Source organism: Artemia franciscana, chromosome 18 (genome assembly GCF_032884065.1).
Source record: "Artemia franciscana chromosome 18, ASM3288406v1, whole genome shotgun sequence".
NCBI lineage: Eukaryota > Metazoa > Arthropoda > Branchiopoda > Anostraca > Artemiidae > Artemia > Artemia franciscana.
The window spans coordinates 14,549,362-14,566,901 of record NC_088880.1 but is presented as its reverse complement, the minus strand read 5'-3'; the positions used below and the strand labels follow the sequence as shown (position 1 = coordinate 14,566,901).

General features: G+C 33.9%; 1 protein-coding gene across 1 annotated transcript in view; it reads left to right on the top strand.

The window, feature by feature from the left end:
* LOC136038655 (methionine--tRNA ligase, mitochondrial-like) overlaps window positions 1–17,540 on the top strand; it is a 63,403-nt gene that overhangs the window by 26,489 nt on the left and 19,374 nt on the right. Inside the window, exons 5-7 of the mRNA XM_065721909.1 lie at window positions 1,703–1,914; window positions 4,932–5,120; window positions 8,934–9,164. Coding sequence (XP_065577981.1) covers window positions 1,703–1,914; window positions 4,932–5,120; window positions 8,934–9,164 — 632 coding nt within the window. The remainder of the gene's footprint in view (window positions 1–1,702; window positions 1,915–4,931; window positions 5,121–8,933; window positions 9,165–17,540) is intronic.

Genomic DNA, 17,540 nt, shown 5'->3' with positions numbered 1-17,540 from the left:
TTGATTATTTAGGATGATAGGTTCGCTGGGGCTATCAACCACCTAGCGCTAGAGAAAGATTGTTCATGTTTCATGTTTACAGATTTTATTGGTAGAAGTGTACGGTAAAGTTTTTCCACGTTTTTTCGAGCAGAAGTGGATTCGCAACAGTAGAATTAATTCATTATATTCATTTTGTTAATAATCATTTTGGGTTTTTCCTCTTGTTTCATCACCTTCCACTCTTCCACTCGAGATTGTTGACATTATTTGGTGTTTTTCCAATTCATTAGCAGTAGTATTCTCTGTTATGTCAATAGATGTCTAGTATAGTAATGCTGGGTATGACCAAACATAGTAATTAATTATGTAAAAACGTTTCTATTGGATTGAGTAAAACTTTTATATCTTGCCATCCGTTTGTATTTTTGTTGAAAAAGGAACTTTTGCAAGTATTCAGATTCGTGTTAGAGTTTTTGAAAATGTTTTTATACTTGAATAAAACTCGATAATGATAATCCAACTAAAGATTTACAGGTACAAGATTTTTTTTTAACCACCCGTTGCCTGTTTGTGCTTACAACATACAGATCTCCCTCCAATGGCTCCTTTTTTCTCCAAGGGTTGGACTGGTGGGCTCCAATGTACTCTCCATTATTCTAGAAAATCCTGGCCCAAAATTCACAGCGGTGTATTGCTCAGAATAAATTTGCCTTGGTGCTAAATTTTCTTACTTGAAAAGTCAACTTCCTAGGGTTGATTTAGGGTCGGGCTCGTTTAGAACATGGAATTATCTCTTTGAAACTGGAAATTGAAAATTTGTTTTTGAAATTACAGTTACTAGGATTGATAAAAAAAAGTGTTAAAGTGGAAATTTAAGTGTTATTTAATTTATGCTGTTAATATTGACATGGAAATTACAATTCGGAAGTCGGAACAAATTTATTCGATCTCTTCGTGCTCAAAATTACAGGGCATATCCGTTAATAAATTGTAAAGTAATAGAGATTCCCCTGAGAATCCTTGAGCGACAGTTAATAAGGTTGTATCGAAATGTTTGAAACTATCTACAATTATCTTACAAGAAGTAGAAGACTATTAATGATTTTTTTTTGCTGAGTTATAGAAATCTAAGGATAAAAAAACTTCAAATTTTTAATGACAAAAAGCATAAATTGACTGTTATCCTTTGTATCCATCTTTGAATCTATACCCATTGTTTCCCATCTCAACTTTTGAAGTCCTTGTTTATTTGTCTTTTTTTCTGTTTTCTTTTTTCTGATGTTCTAACATCAACTTTGTATTTCCTGTTTCTTTTCTTTCTTGGTTTCTACTTATTTCTATTAGTATAATTACTACTTTTTTTCTTTCTCTTTTTTTTACTGTATGCTAGTGTTTATTTTTCTTTATCTTTCTTTCATATATATTGTTTGATTTAGGGTATTTTTATGGTTCTTTTAGTGTTCTATTATTGTGTTGTATGGCCCATAACAGGCAAGGCATCTTGGGCCGAATAACTTTTTTTGGTTTGTAATAGTGTTTTAGTATTAATATAATTATTGATAATTGATGATTGATTGAATCTGGTCCAAGTAAAAGAGTCCTATAAGTATGGATAAAATTCTGTGGTGTAAATTGAATTTCCAGTGTGAGACCTGTGCAAAAGAGTAACTCTGATAAGTGGGGCCTGTTTCTTTTTCCCTTCAAAATATTTAAATTGCAGATTTCATGCCATCTATTGGCCAGCTTTTCTAATTGCTGCTGGATTTGAACCACCTAAGCAATTGCTAGTTCATTGTCATTGGACAGTAGAAGGCCAAAAAATGTCCAAATCAATTGGTAATGTTGTCAATGTTGTCGAAGCTGCTGAAAGAGTGTCACCAACTGCCTTACGTTACTTCCTGTTAAGACAAGGAGTTCCTGGATCTGACAATGGTATTTAAAAATTTAATTAGACAATATAATGTTTATTTATGCCCATAATCAAAGAGAAAATCTACCGTTTTGGTTGTTTTACAGTTAAATGAAAAATAAGATTCTTAAGCTTTCTACGAAAACAGCATAAACTTGTCTAACTAGGGACGAGGTGCTCAAAACGCAGAGTAGAGAGGCTTTCACACTACGTACATAGTTTTCTATTTTAAGTGCTTAAACTACCTTATTTTAAGTATAATCTTTGCACTTAAACAAACCCTTTCACACGTTGACGTACAAACCAATAAACAATCATAATCATCCTCTAGTAATCATCTCAGTCATCATAAGCAAATTATTCAAAAATTAAAAATGTGGAATGAGGATGGAGATTCAAGCTTTGAACAAGCGTGAAAGGCTTTCTAAAAAATAATTATCATTTTTTTTCAAAATTCGTTAATTACTCATCGAAAATTTTTATTTTATTGCTGCTAGGTTAAACTCTACCAAAACTTAACACAAATTTACGAACGTAAAATTCTAAGTAGAACTCTAGCCTACTTAGCAATGTTTACTTACGGATGAAATTTGCTCCGTAAGATTGTGACAAAGAAAAACCAGAAGTTTACAAATCCAGATATACCAGATCCCTCTCCGAGGTACTTTTTCGACGAAAAAACCAGACACTGTATAAAAAATTGGTCATTTCAAGCAGCTGAAAATGCTGAATTTCTATTCAAGTCTAAACTATTGGCGAATATGCTATGTGTTATATGTTGTGAATATGCTATGTGTTGTGGGTATAGTAGGAACAGGCATCGACTTTTTTGTTTCAGCAACCTCGTTTTTGTTAATAGAAGCATGTTTGGCTCTCATAATGAAAGGATTAAAAAGTTCGAATTATGCTCCTTCATGTTGATCCATCTTTTTCAAAATTTTCAACAGTTGGGAAAACATCCTATTTTCTTTGAAAATATCTCACTGTAGTCAAAATACGCTTAAGATATTTTAGCTGTCAGGAATTGATAAGAAGCGATTATAAAGACGAGAGATATCAAGAATTAAACTGATAAAACTACAGCGAAAATAATTTTCAGCCACTGAGTGAGATAAACGATATTTAGGAAATGTTTTGTCAAGAATCTTCGGTGCTAAAAAAAAACAAAGGAAAAAAAGATTAGATATATAAAAGAATCAATTATATGAAATAAATAAAAATATACATAATATATATAAAAAAAACTATAAACCAGCTCCAAAAAATGAAAAAGGAGCTGCTTTATGAAAGAGAAAACAATGGGGATATATCAAAGGTTTAGTTTTTTCTTTTATATTTGTTTTTGTACAGAATACCGTTTGGTGTAGGTCTATACCAAAATTTCTGCTGAGATTATAAACATAATATAAAAACACTATATATATATTGTAAAAGATTATCATAAACGTGTAAGCTTAAAATTATTATAAACATAGTAAAAGATTAAAAATATTTGTCTTGAGACAAAATAAGTCACTGGCTGAAAATTATTTTCCTTGCTGCCTTCTCCTTCGGTATCTCAATTGTTCTGTCTTCGTTTTTTGTTGTTGTTTTTTTTTTTTTGTTCGTCTTTCGTCTTTGTTTGTTTTTGCTCGTTATGTATAGCCAGATAAGTCTTAGAACCTATTTCATAAACGAAAAGATTTCATAAAAGACTATCATAAACGTGTAAGCTTAAAATTATTATAAACATAGTAAAAGATTAAAAATATTTGTCTTGAGACAAAATAAGTCACTGGCTGAAAATTATTTTCCTTGCTGCCTTCTCCTTTGGTATCTCAATTGTTCTGTCTTCGTTTTTTGTTGTTGTTTTTTTTTTGTTCGTCTTTCGTCTTTGTTTGTTTTTGCTCGTTATGTATGGCCAGATAAGTCTTAGAACCTATTTACATTCATAAGTTAAAGTGAAAAATGGTGATAATGGAGTGTTCTTTTCTTTTATTCAACTCTTCAATTTTAAACCCTTTTTGGATTCGAACGAAATCTGTTTTATCACCATTCTGTAGTATATTTCCTTTCTTTTTCTTATATTTCCTTTTCATACTTCTTTCCTTTTTTCATCACAATGTTATGTTTCAATATTTCAGTTTTAGGTCATTCTTCTTTTCATTTCTTTTTCCTATCTTTCCTTTTTTATGTAAAGCACTATATTTCCTTTCCTTTTCCCATATTCCCTTCTATTTTGCTAAGCATTTATTGTGTGCTGGCCAATACTACAGCTTTTGCATTTTTGTCGAAATAAATGTAAAAGAAGTAGCAAAGATAAATCAATCCTAATATACAATTCAACGCCAGTTAATAGTTACTTCTGTCTCATTCTAGAACTTTACTTAATGTCAGCACAAAATCCTGCATAGTAGCCGAAAAAGTGCATTCTTGCCTCTAGTATAGAAATGTTTATAAAACTTGAAAAATCATTTTTTGGCTATACTAAGATCGCTGATATAACAAACATGTGTTCTGGTTTGGCTTACTTTTATTCTGATTTCTTTTTTTTCTCACTTCCTTCTTGATTTTTTTTTTTATGTAAGTTACTTTTTTTCATCGTGCGCTAATTTTAAGAGTGTTGAAAAAGCTTTAGAGTTGGAATTGAATTATTCTCATTGCTGAAATAAAATTTAAGTCTTTTTTTATCAGTTTTCTGTGGTTTATAGGAAAAGACAGTATAGATGGTATAAACTGTTTGTATATTGAGCTAGAAATGTAAAACTACTTTTTAAGGAAAATTTAATATAAATATGGTTTATTTTCACTGTAAGTTTTTTCCAAGCTCTCGGATTTCAAGTTAACAGCAATTATAATAATTTGTTCTACTTTTGTTGAAAATTTTGTCAAAAAAAACATCGGGCCTAAATGAGACTTTTTTGTGTCTTCTACGCTCTAAGAAAAATAAGCCCCCCTCCAAATTTCACTTGTTAGTCCTTTTTCTCTTCTGTTAAAAATATGGTTGTGTTTGGCATGAGACAAGACCGAGTAAGAAGGATAATCAAATGTAATCTTTTAGATTTTAGCATGATGCAATTAATCAATGTAGCCAATAGTGATCTGGCGGATAATCTAGGAAATCTTCTTCAACGCTGCACTGGTCCCGCAATTAATGTCGATCAAATAGCACCATCTATTTTTGAAGCCGATTTTCATGCGCTTGGACAAGAAGGAACAGATCTTTTCAATAGCTTAGTTCAATTACCTGGTAATCAATTCTTTATTATTATTATTTATTTCCTTCTAGTATATCTAAGATTGTTATCAGAGGTCCCATCAAGGGGAAAAGGAATCTTTTTCTTCATTGATATAACTCCATGTCGTCATTATTCTAGAATCACTAGTGCTCACAGCGTTGCTATGCTAAGATCCAGTGTACGTAATAAATCGCCATACTCCCTCTCTACTGCTTCACTTTTAAAATTGGCGTAATATTTTTTTAGGTCAGTAAAAGGGTTCCTTAAAGCTTAAGGAACCTTAAAGGTTCCTTAAAGCTTTTTTGACACTTGCAGTTGGATTATGAATTTATAGACTTTTCAAGTAGCGATGATTTGTTCGTTTTCTCCTAAGTTTACATTCATACCTCTATGCAGGAGGAGAGAATCTTCTCTTGTTGGTCCAGAGCTTCCCAGTAGTATTTAAAAGAAAACGGGAAAGAGTAATTTTAGTTCTACATCGTTGATATGTTACTATGTATTTAAAATATAGTAACCATAAACAGCTTACCTTAATTACTTACTATATTACTATTAACATTGGTCATTAAAATGAACAGCGCTATCAAAAGTGTACAGTGTGCAAGTACTATATTACTGTAAACATCGTATATTAATTGTAGCGGACATTAGAGTTTACATTTATAAGCTTTTTAGTCAATCTTGTCTTCCAGGGTATGAATTTTTAGCCGGATTAAAGGTTTCTGGTATTGGAATGGTAATGTGAATTAAAAACATAGTTTTATTCTCCTTTTTGTATTTTAATACTTCGACAAATTTTTCGTCAAATGCTTCGAAATACTTGGGCGATTTTTTTTGTCAAATACTTCGAAACGCTTCGACGAATTTTTGTCAAATGCTTCGAAATACTTCGACGATTTTTTTGTCAAATGCTTGGAAATACTTCGACGATTTTTTTGTCAAATACTTCGACATACTTGGACGATTTTTTTGTCAAATAGTTCGAAATACTTTGACGGGTTTTTGTCAAAAACTTTGAATTACTCGACGAATTTTTTTTCAAATACTTCGAAATGCTTGTAGGAATTTTTTGTCAAATACTTTGAAATACCTCGACGAATTGTTTTGTCAAATAGTTCAAAATACTTCGATAGATTTTTTGTCAAATAGTTCGTACTACTTCGACGAATTTTTCGTCAAATACTTCAAAATACTCGGATGATTTTTTTTTTCAACATTTGGCAAATAAATCAACGTAAGAGAGGAAAACAGAACGAATAGTGCATGAGAAGTAGGGCTGATGGTGTAGATGGTGTAGAAGTAAAGCAGATGGTGTTTCTGTTGTTTGGCTAGCTGTTGGCTTTCTAATTAGTTTTTTGTCTGTTTTAATGCAACTAATCCCACATCTGCTACTTTTGTCACGTGTCTTTTTAAATGTCATTGTAAACCAAGTCTTAATTTTCCATTGTTTATATTCTACTCTGATTTAGTCCATTCTGTCTGGGAATTTATTCCTGTTCTTCCCTAAGTTTACAAAATCAAGAGTTTATTATAAGCCTATTGCATTGTATTTTTTTTATATATTTTTTTTATGAAACGGAAAAATCATGCCGAAAATTCCTATCCGAGAGATACAGCAGCTTATGTATACCATCTCTAATTTGTTTTTGCACTTTATTCGCGGGTTTTCCTATGCTTTTAATTTATTCTTTTCGTAAATGTTATTTGTTCATTGCTTCTGAGATTTCCTGGCATTTGCAGTCAATCTTTTAATTGTTAATCTTATTTATTACTCCCTAGTTTTATTTTCACTTTGTATCCCAGTCTCTAAACCACGAACCTTATTTATTCCCGCTCTTCTCTAAGTTTGTAAAATTAAAATTGCCTCATTAATTCAAACGTGGCTATAATGACTTATAGGAAACGAGTCTTTATTTCTACATAAGTTTCCAGTTATTTTGAATTAGGCATATCTGCGAGGAGAAATTTCCTCGGGCGAATTGTCTAATTTGTATTATATCTCTATGAATCTTTCATTTTATTACCTCCATTAAGGTCTTTTTCTACTTTTATGTGTGGAATATCTCTTGAAATATGATAATATAGTGACGTAATTGAAGCTGGGACAATTCTCCTTCTTTTCCGATAAGTTGGTAATATCGCTATTTCTTAACTAGGTTATCTATATGGATGAAATTATACTGAAATGGAGGTTAAATTTACAAATATTTACGTGTCAATTTTAATGTTCGAGAAAAAAAAAATATGCCACTACGGTATTGTTTCAAATGATTAATTTAGTGAAGTAGGAAAAAAATAATGCATTTTTCTACAATTCTTTTTCCCTGGATAAGGCATCTTTGCATATAAATCTTATTTAGTTTTTTTGCTCGTTTCTTGTTAGAATACGGGAAATTCTTTAAAAGTAAGAATTATTTTTTCCTATTTGGGAATGTATGTATGTCGCAATAAAAAGATGTAATTAGTGATTTGGTCAAAACCCTAGGGATCTGATCAAATTTATAACAAAACCCTAGGAACTTAATCGAACCACTGCGACCCATATAACCGAAAGGCTAGAGAACAATAGAAGGGGAATAAATGCAAAGTGAAGGGTTTGCATGGGGTATGATTTGGAAGTTGGGATTGAGGAAGTAGAAACTCTTATCACTTACTATTTGATAATGCCTGGACGAATAGAGACGATGAGGTATTTAAACCTCTCCCCAAAAATTGAAGGAATTCGAAATAATTTGAAGCTTAGAATTCGTTATTAGCTCTTAGATCCCCCCCCTCATTTTTAAAAGTTAGATCAGTATTGAGCCGGGTGTCCGAATTTAAAAGCTTAGAGTATATATGCCTGAATGTGTTTGAGCTTGAATGTATTTTTCCAACAACGAAATGATAATATTTCTCCAAATAGAACTGTAACTCCTTGCAAAATTAAAGGCGTTAATTTCTTTAATTCGAACGATTAAAATTTAAAGCCAGCAAAATTGCCCTCAGTTGAAGGGGGACTGCCACTTTCTCAACTCACCACAAATTTTTATTATATATGATGCATCCGCTTGATCCGCTTGAAAAGCCGGATTAAAAAACTAAACCAAATGATTTTGAGTCATAAGCAAGTTTTGAGTGAATGGCGAACAAGAACCCTTTCCAGTTTGCGATGGGGGGGGGGGAGAGGACATAAAATAATTGTTAAAAATGATAATAAAATAATCCTATCTCTATCCATAGATTCTGTGATGGACATAATCTTCAATTCTAACTAGGAAAGCATTTCTTTCAACTTAATTGAAAAAAAAATCTTCATCGCATGTCATATTTGTATTACGCAATTTTCGCTATTACTCCCTTTCGTGTCTATGGACCTGGTTTTTGCCAGGCAAGGTGCTATGATTCATCCATCCGTATCTTGCAATGGTTTTGCTAAGCTTTGTTTTTTTTCGAAGGGGGCAGTTGCCCCCAAAAACTTGGAGAACAATTATTATATAGCCCATGCTCCTTGACTATCCGGATATAGACCCCTCTTGCCCCCCCCAATAAAAATTCCAGAGCTACGCTCCTGATATTGACTTGGAACCAAATTACATTTTCTACTTTCACTCTCTATATCTTTCTTTCTTTTTTCTGCCAATTTGACTTTTTAAATCATTTTAGAGTGTCCTTTTTATGCTCAGTGATTTCTTTTTTTGTAGTTTAATCAAACCATTTTGACAAACTGTGTCTCTAGGGTAGGCTATTGCAATCTATTATAACAATTTATAAGCCTTTTCAGCCAAAATGCTATGATTCATCCATCTGTATCTTGCAATGGTTTTGCTAAGCCTTTTTTTTTTTAGACAAGGTGTCCAAGCGTTTTGACGACTTCGAGTTTTATATGGGGCTTCAATCGATAATGCTGACGTTGAAATGTGCCAACATCGTTATGCAGTCGAAAAAGCCATGGGAATTGAAGAAGCAGAATAAAATGGACGACGTGTACCTTATCCTAGGAGCTTGTATTGAAACACTGCGAGTTGTTGGAATTATGATGCAGCCAATTGTTCCATCGCTATCAAGCAAGCTACTCGGTAAGTGTGTTTTTTAGATCCTTTTTCGATAGCAGAGTTTTAGGGGACGGAGCATGTTCAAGTTGGATCTTTAATATTTTCTACCCCAACTTCTGCCATCTTACCAGAACTGAGCCAGTCTTCTTTACTTCTCCAAGATGCAAATCTGAACCTTGGTACCTTTTTATATCAAACACGCAACTCTTTAAGAAAGTTTGTAACAGTTTACGTGCGATCCAAATTCCAACAGGTACAACAACCTCGCCTTTCTTACACAGTTCATTAATGCATCTTTCTATTTGAAATTAGTCCTTTGCATTTGTTGGGGGTCGCTTTTAAAAAAAATAAAAACTTATGACAAAATACCTATAAAATGTTTAAAATCGACAATGTGTCGATTTCAAAGCCCCATCGTATTTTCAAATATTTATTTATGAATCCATCTATATGAAGAGAGCGACTTAGGGTCTTGGGATTGAATAGGCTTCTGGCTGTTAGTGATGGTTGATGAGCATGAATGTTTACCTAGATTGGGAACTACCAATTGAAAAACCATTGTATATATCACAGGAAAAATATTGAAGAGACGCCCTCGAAGCATTTAACGTCTCAAGTTTTCCAATCGTGAAAACGTTCAGCGACCCAAGGAAAGGCAATGCACAAGTCAGCACTAAAACCCTGAGCTGCAAATCCAAAAACATAGCTAACCCGAGATTTCAAAACTCATATTTACTTATGCGATATTTTAAAATACTTACCACAAAAATCTAGATTTAAGATTGCACGGGCTCAGCCTCCAGGTAAAGAAAAATAAACTACTGGCTATTTCGGCTATTAGCTTTCGCAGGATTTCAATGTTTTCCCCTGAGAATGGTTTATGCCTTCGAGGGATGAAGCAAAAAAAGAGCAGGTTTCTTCAACTGAAATTAAGGATCAACATTAAAACATAAACGAATAGAAATTACTACGTATATAGGGAGGATACCCCTCGGAAATACCTCCTTCACGCTAACGTTATTTAGAATTTTTAAAAAGCTTCTTATTCTAATTCAACAAATCTTGTGTTTCACTTGTTGTTCGTTAAGTCCTAGGATACAAATTCATACTTTAGCATAAAGAGCGAAGTATTTAAGAGGGGGCATCCCCCACATCCCACCACTGAAAATTCCCATATAGAAAATTTGCCACCCCGAAAAATGCCTGTTTACTTCCCAATAACAAATTCTATACGTAAGCAATAGGGGATAGGATTTTCTTTTTTGAATTAAACGAAAAAAAAAGTTTTTTTTTTAATTGAAAGTGAGGAACCCCTCTATAACTTAAAACGAACAAAAATTAATCCGTGTATGAAAGGGGTTGTTCTCTCCTCAATGCCTTGCTCTTAACACTATAGTTTTATATACGAAATAATTTCTGTTTGTTTCAAGTTTTAATGTCACTCCTTATTTTCAGTAAAAAACTTTTTCGTTTGTTTAATTCCTGAACGTTTTTCAACTAATGCATGTTCGAATTTGGCTCACCGTAGATGGAAAATTAAAATAAAATTTGCATATTAATTTTGGCAGATTTGTTCCACATATGAAGGGGTCGGGCCGGCACTGATGTTTTCAATTAATAAATATTTGTTATTGGAATATTTATAATAATCAATACTTCTGCTAATAACTCACCGCAGCATCAAGCCACCTGAGGCTAGCACAGCTTCGCACGCTCCCCCATCCCAATATATTCAAAGCCTCCCTATTTCCATCCTCCCTGGAAGTTTCCCATTTCCTTTAAATATTTTTTTATGCCATCCTTCCACTCCAGCCACAGAGAACCTGCTTTCTTTGTAGCCTAGATGTCTGGCCAAAAAAAGACAATCTTTGGAAACTCAACCTTTCACCCATTATAGCCCTAGAAAGTGGGATTGAACTGCAAACCCTTAACTCGCAAAAGCTCTAAAAGTTCATTCATGTTGCTCACATTTTCATCTAGGATGCTTAAATCATCAGCATAATTTAAATCCAAGAGATTTTTTTCCTCCCCATTTGGTTTCATGGTCTCCTATTGCCTTTCCAGGGCTTCTTAAGACAAAATCTATATAAAGGGGTATACAATATAGGGATTAAACCTTTACAAAAGTTCTTCTATCAACAGAACCGAACTCTTGCTCATAATCTATAAAACTGAGGACTATAACTTTGGCCATAGCATCTCTCAGTGTAAGAAGTATCATATTACTAAGTAATTTGTTACCTACAGAGGCAAGACCAATGCCTCGATAATTACCACACTCAATCGTATCACCTTTCTTATACAGTGGTTTAATTAAGGTTTTCCTAAAATTGCCATGTACTTCCCTTTTTTCCAGAATCAAATTATTAATCTTCAGTAGCTTATTTATAACCATATAGCCGCCGTACTTAAGAAACCCATTTAACATACTATCAGCACCTGGAGCTTTGTTATTTTTTAATCCTTTTAGTACTATCGCTAATTCTTTCTCGCAAAAACAAATCTTCTTTCACTTCTAAGATATCATAAACTTTTTCATTTTCCTCTATATCTTTTACTGCAACTCTATCTTGGTTTAGCACAGTGTCAAAATGTTCTGCTCACCTCTCTTTGACTCTTCCCTTATCACTAATTGGGGCCTCGTTCCTATCTTTAACTGGGACAAGTCCGGATTGACTACTTCCTCTCAATTTTTTAACACGCCAGTGTATTATTTTACTATTATGCCATCTAGCTGCATCTTCCAGATCCTTGGCAATTTTATCCATGGCATCCCCTTAACACCTCCTTAGTTCAAATTTAAAGCTTTCTCAACTTTCTCTACATTCCTTAGTTTTCATATGATATATCACTCAACCAGGCCCCTTCTCCTCTTTATTGAACATAAAGCCTGTCCACTAATATTTCTAGGTGCAGTCCTAACTTTCACCATCATGACACCATCAGCAAGTTCGTAAATGGTTTTTCTGAAATTATTACATCCATCTTCCATATTGTCAAATTTTAAACTTTTTAGTTTGGTATTCAGTTTTTCCTGAAAAGTTTCTCTCAAATTCTCATACTGGAGTCTACTAACACCATAACTTACAGGGAGGTTGTTTTCCTTCCGAAATTTCAGCTTTAAATTAACCCTAGACACTGTCAGATGTTGATGACAGCTCTCCTGTATAGCCTAGTATCTTGTATTGACCCTGTCAGTCTTCGCTTTACAATAACATAATCAATAAGCCTTTTCTTACCATCGCGACAATACCGTATTTACTTATGGGCCATTTAATGTCAAACAATGTATTGGCTATAACTAGGTTGTTATATCTACACAATTGCAACAATCTGCAGCCATTGCTGTTTTCTTTTGCTAAACCAAATTTACCTAGATACGATATAGATAGAAAATATAGATATAGATAATCTTGATATAGATGGATAATTTACCTAGGATAGGATACCATCTATCACTATTTCTACCGGCCTGGGTGTTAGAATTCTAATAAAACATAACATTCCTTTCAGGAAAATGTCTATTTGCTCCTGTAACTGTAAGTAAAATTCATCTGAGTCACTAGCATCTCCGTCAGTCGTCTCTGCACGGGCATATACTACTACAATTGATATCCTGAACTTTATAGTCATAAAACGAGCAACAAGTACTCTATTATTAATACCTTCCCAGCCTAAGCAAGACTTATCATGAGCCCTACTCCTTGTCTATGTATTACATCTTTCCTGCCTCAGTAAAAAATTCTTTATCACCTAATGTAGATATGAGTTCTGAAACTCCTAACAAGTTCAGTTCGAGCTGTCTCAATTCGTCAGTCAAAATGTCGGTACGATAGTTATTTTTGAACGTCGAAACATTCCAAGTTCCAATTGTCATGTTCTTTAAGTCATTGAAATTATTTTGGCCTTAAGAAAAGCAATGGTCTCGGATACCAGTGCAGGATGGGGACCAACGCATCTTCCCAAGTCTACACCGAAGTGCGTGAGCCAGCATAGAACCGGACATCAAGAAGTCCCAGGGATCTCCAGTATTAATAGAGGCTTTGCATAATCCTGGGCCCATTCTTTGTCACAACATGGTTTTCAGCACTTGACGATGTTCTTCTGTCAGCAAGAGTCAAAATCCTGCACAGACAGTCTCAAGCCTATTACCTCTGACTCATTATATATTCATGCCTACAAACATTATGCTACTACGGGGAGGCAACATATAGTAGAGAAATTAGCTAGGAAGAGATTTTTCAGCCCGAAAACGCCCACCAAAACTGACCAATCCCAGAATGTTTATCCATTAATCAGAATCCCGTGCGAAGGATGTGTTGTTAATTTCAATACAGTAACCCTTTTTGAAATTAAATAGAAAAAACAAGTTTTTAACTAAAATTAAGGACATACAATAAAACTTCAAATTAACAAACTTTTTGCAATATGAGGGGGCTTCCATCTCTTAAGCCCATCTCTTTTTACGTTAAAGTTTGACTTCTTTGCCAGTTCTGTAAGAAAGACTTCATAAAAATTGGGGCCGCTTAATTAGAATAAAAAGCTTTGTCAAAGTACTATATATGTTAGTTTAATGAGCAAGGGATTTTGGAGGGTGCAACCCCAATCATATATGGACTAATTTTTGTCTTTTTCAATGTTTTTCTGTACTTTAAATTGAATTTTTTTTAAATTTAAACTTCTGTTTGTTAACCAGACCATGTCGGAAAATCCGGCTCCCTCAAAGTAGTTTCAGGCACCATGCCCTCTCCCCACTGTGCACCCATCGATACTCTTTCATAACAGGTGATTGCAAATAAAAAAAGCTTATTATTCTTATTAATCAGTCATTGTATTTCAGGAGTCGTTCTTGAGTAATTGGGACAAAACGTCTAAACTTTAGTGTAAAGAGCGAGGACTGGAGGAGGGGGAAACCCCTTTCATATACGTGAAAATGTCTGTCCGTTGAAGTTTTGACGTTGCTCCTTACTTTCAGTTGAAGAAACTTTTTATAATTTAACTTCTGATCGCTTTTAATAACACCGAGAAATATGCCCTCCCCTCCGTGATTAATTCCTTCACCCACGAAAAAACTTCACCGCGAAAAGTTGTTTTCACGTAAAAATGCCCCCCCCCTTTTCCAGGGAAACTCCCACGAGACAATTTCATTCTAGCTGAAAATTCCACGCAGAAAATTTCTTGCAGATGATCTGGGGTGAAATTTTTTTCTTAGGGCACTTTTATTTGGAAAACATTTTAATTCTGATTGTTTTTAATGCCGGTAATCCCCTTCTCGGTGAAAATGTTTCCCAGCAAAAAGGTGTTTTCTGGCAAAGGTTTTTTTTTTTTTTGGGGGGGGGGGCAAAAGAAACTTTAAAAAACGCAACAAAAATGTGAAATTGATATCTATTCTCTTATGATTTCTGGGAATATTTCTGGTCTACGCTGTTATTGTGAAAGTAAAGAATAACACGAAACACCAAATGAGCAGAATTTATTCCGTAGAAGAGGGGGACTGTCCCTTCCTCATCCATACCTCCACCTCAAGGTCGTAGAAATTTTGGAATATGCCCATTGGAGTAGAGAGTGAAAGTTCTAGTCTTTTGCTTGGGGGTGGAATTTTCTTGGGGGATCCACAGAGGGCTATTTTCTGGAGGATATTTTCTGAGGGGGTATTTTCTGCAGAGGGGGAAGGTATTTTCCAGGGGGTTAACGCCGGCCACAAAAAAAGGACAAAGAAAGATAAAAAAGAACGCTAATTTATTTAATAAAAAATACGCGTCAGACGAGGCATGTTCAATGCCGGTAAAAACCAGAAAAGAACAGAAACGTCTAACAATAAGAAAAAAGGGATTACGACCAATAAATTGAAGAAGAGAAGGTGAAAATCAGAATTGTTCGTCATTAAAACTGAAAGTAATTCAAATCTAACTGTTATTAGGCTGGAGTCTTATTACCTGGATTTGGTTCGAGTAGCTTAAATATATTTAGTTTGCTTTTTTTGTGCTGGAGGGTGGGGGTCAATTTTTTTTTGGTTTCCCTTTAAAAATATGTTGTTTCTAGCCTTCTTATCTCTTCTTGCACTATTTTTGTTGCTCCATTCTTCTCTTTTGATATTGCTTTTTTGTTGTTGTTGTATTAAACAGTTCGTGGTACCGAACTGTAGTAAGGAGCGACCCGGCTCAATAATAATCGAAACTCTAAAAAACGGAATTTTGATACCAATAGTTACATCAAAAGAATTGCATTTTAATGCTGATTTTAAATATATAAGTTTCATCAAGTTTATTTATACCCATCAAAAATTACGAGCCTGAGAAAATGTATCTTATTTTAGAAAATAGAGGGATACACCCCTTAAAAGTCATAGAATCTTAACGAAAATAACACCATCAGATTCAGCGATTCAGAGAACCCTACAGTAGACGTTTCAAGCTCCTATCTACAAAAATGTATTTTAATTTTGGCTCCCCGCACATGAATAATTAAAACGAAATTTGTATATTAATTAGTTTTTTGGCTAAATGGTTTTCTCAAAGTTTTGATCGGACGATTTTGAGATAAACAGGAGGGGGGAGGAGGTCTAGTTACCCTCCAATTCTTTGGTTACTTAAAAAGGCCACTAGAACTTTAAATTTTTTACGAACGTTTTTATTAATAAAAATATACGTAACTTACGAATTAACTTACGTAACAATTTTCTATACTCGTATGCTTTTATTACGTATATGAGGGGATTTTCCCCCTCGTCAATACCTCGCTCTTTACACTAACGCTTAAATTTTGTCCCAATTCCTTAAGAATGACCCCTGAATCACAAAGGCCGTAGAATAAATAGTTGAAATTATTAAAAAATACTTTAGCGTAAAGAGCGAGGTATTAGGAGGAGGTGAACCCCTCATATGCGTTATATATATGTAAACACTGGTCACAGTTTATAACTTGCAGCCCCTCCCAAGGGGACTGTGGGGGAGTAAGTGGTCCCTAAAGACATAGTTATTAGGTTTTTTGACTATGCTGAATAAAATGGCTATCTCGGAATTTTGATCCGGTGACTTCGGGAAAAAATGAGCGTGTGAGAGGGCCTAGGTGTCCTCCAGTTTTTTGGTCACTCAAAAAGGGCACTAGAACTTCTCATTTCCGTTAAAATGAGCCCTCTTGTGACATTCAAGGACCACTGGGTTGATACGATCACCCCTGGGAAAGAAAACAAACAAAAAAATGAACAAATAAACACACATACGTGATCTGTCTTGTGCAAAAAAAAATACAAATTCTACATTTTTGTAGATAGGAGCTTGAAACTTCTACAGTAGGGTTCTCTGATACACTGAATCTGATGGTGTGATTTTCGTTAATATTCTATGACTTTTAAGGGGTGTTTCTTCCTTTTTTCTAAAATAATGTAAATTTTCTCAGGCTCGTAACTTTTGATGGGTATAAACAAACTTGACGAAACTTATGTATTTAAAATCAGCGTTAAAACACGATTCCTTTGATGTAACTATTGGTATCATAATTCTGTTTTTTAGAGTTTCATTACCACGAACTGTTTGAAATGGCGCTTAATTACAAACATTCTTTTACACATTTATTACAACATTGAAAATAAAAAATGAAATTACACCAAAATCAAATTTTGAATTAATGGGTTTTTCAGCTGTTGATATCATTAAGTATCAAATTTTTAGTTTAACCGTTATTTCTTCCTAAGACCGTTCACGACAAATATAGTTTCACTACAAAGAACGTTGTTTGTGTTACTGCTTCCATTCCTAACTTTAAGAGTATAAAGCCTGTATCATTAGTGCTTCACTGATAAAGAAAGTGGAGAAAGCATTAAAATATGAACTAAGGAGATGTGAAATGGAGGCGATGGATAAAATTGCTTAGGATCTGGAAGATGTGGCTAGACGGCATAATAGTAAAATATCATACTGGCATGTTAATAAATTGAAAGGGAGTCGCCAATCCGGACTAGTCCCAGTTAAAGATAGAAATGGGGCCACAATTAGTGATAAGGAAAAAGTTAAAGAAAGATGGGTGGAACATTTTGAGAATGTGCTAAACCGAGATACAGTTGCAGGAAAAGATATAGATGAAAATGAAAAAGTTTGTGATACCTTGGATGTGAAGGAAGATTTTTTTTAGTGAGGAAGAATTAGCGACTGTACTAAAAGGATTAAAAAATAATAAGGTTCCAGGTGCTGATAGTATGATTAATGAGTTTCTTAAATATGGTGGCTCTGAGGTTAGGAATAAGCTACTGAAGATTGTGAACATGATTTTTGAAAAAGGGGAAGTACCCAATGATTTTTAGGAAAACCTTAATTAAACCACTGTATAAGAAAGGTGACAAGAGTGAGTGTCGTAATTATCGAGGCATTAGTCTGGTCTCTGTAGGTAACAAATTACTGAGTA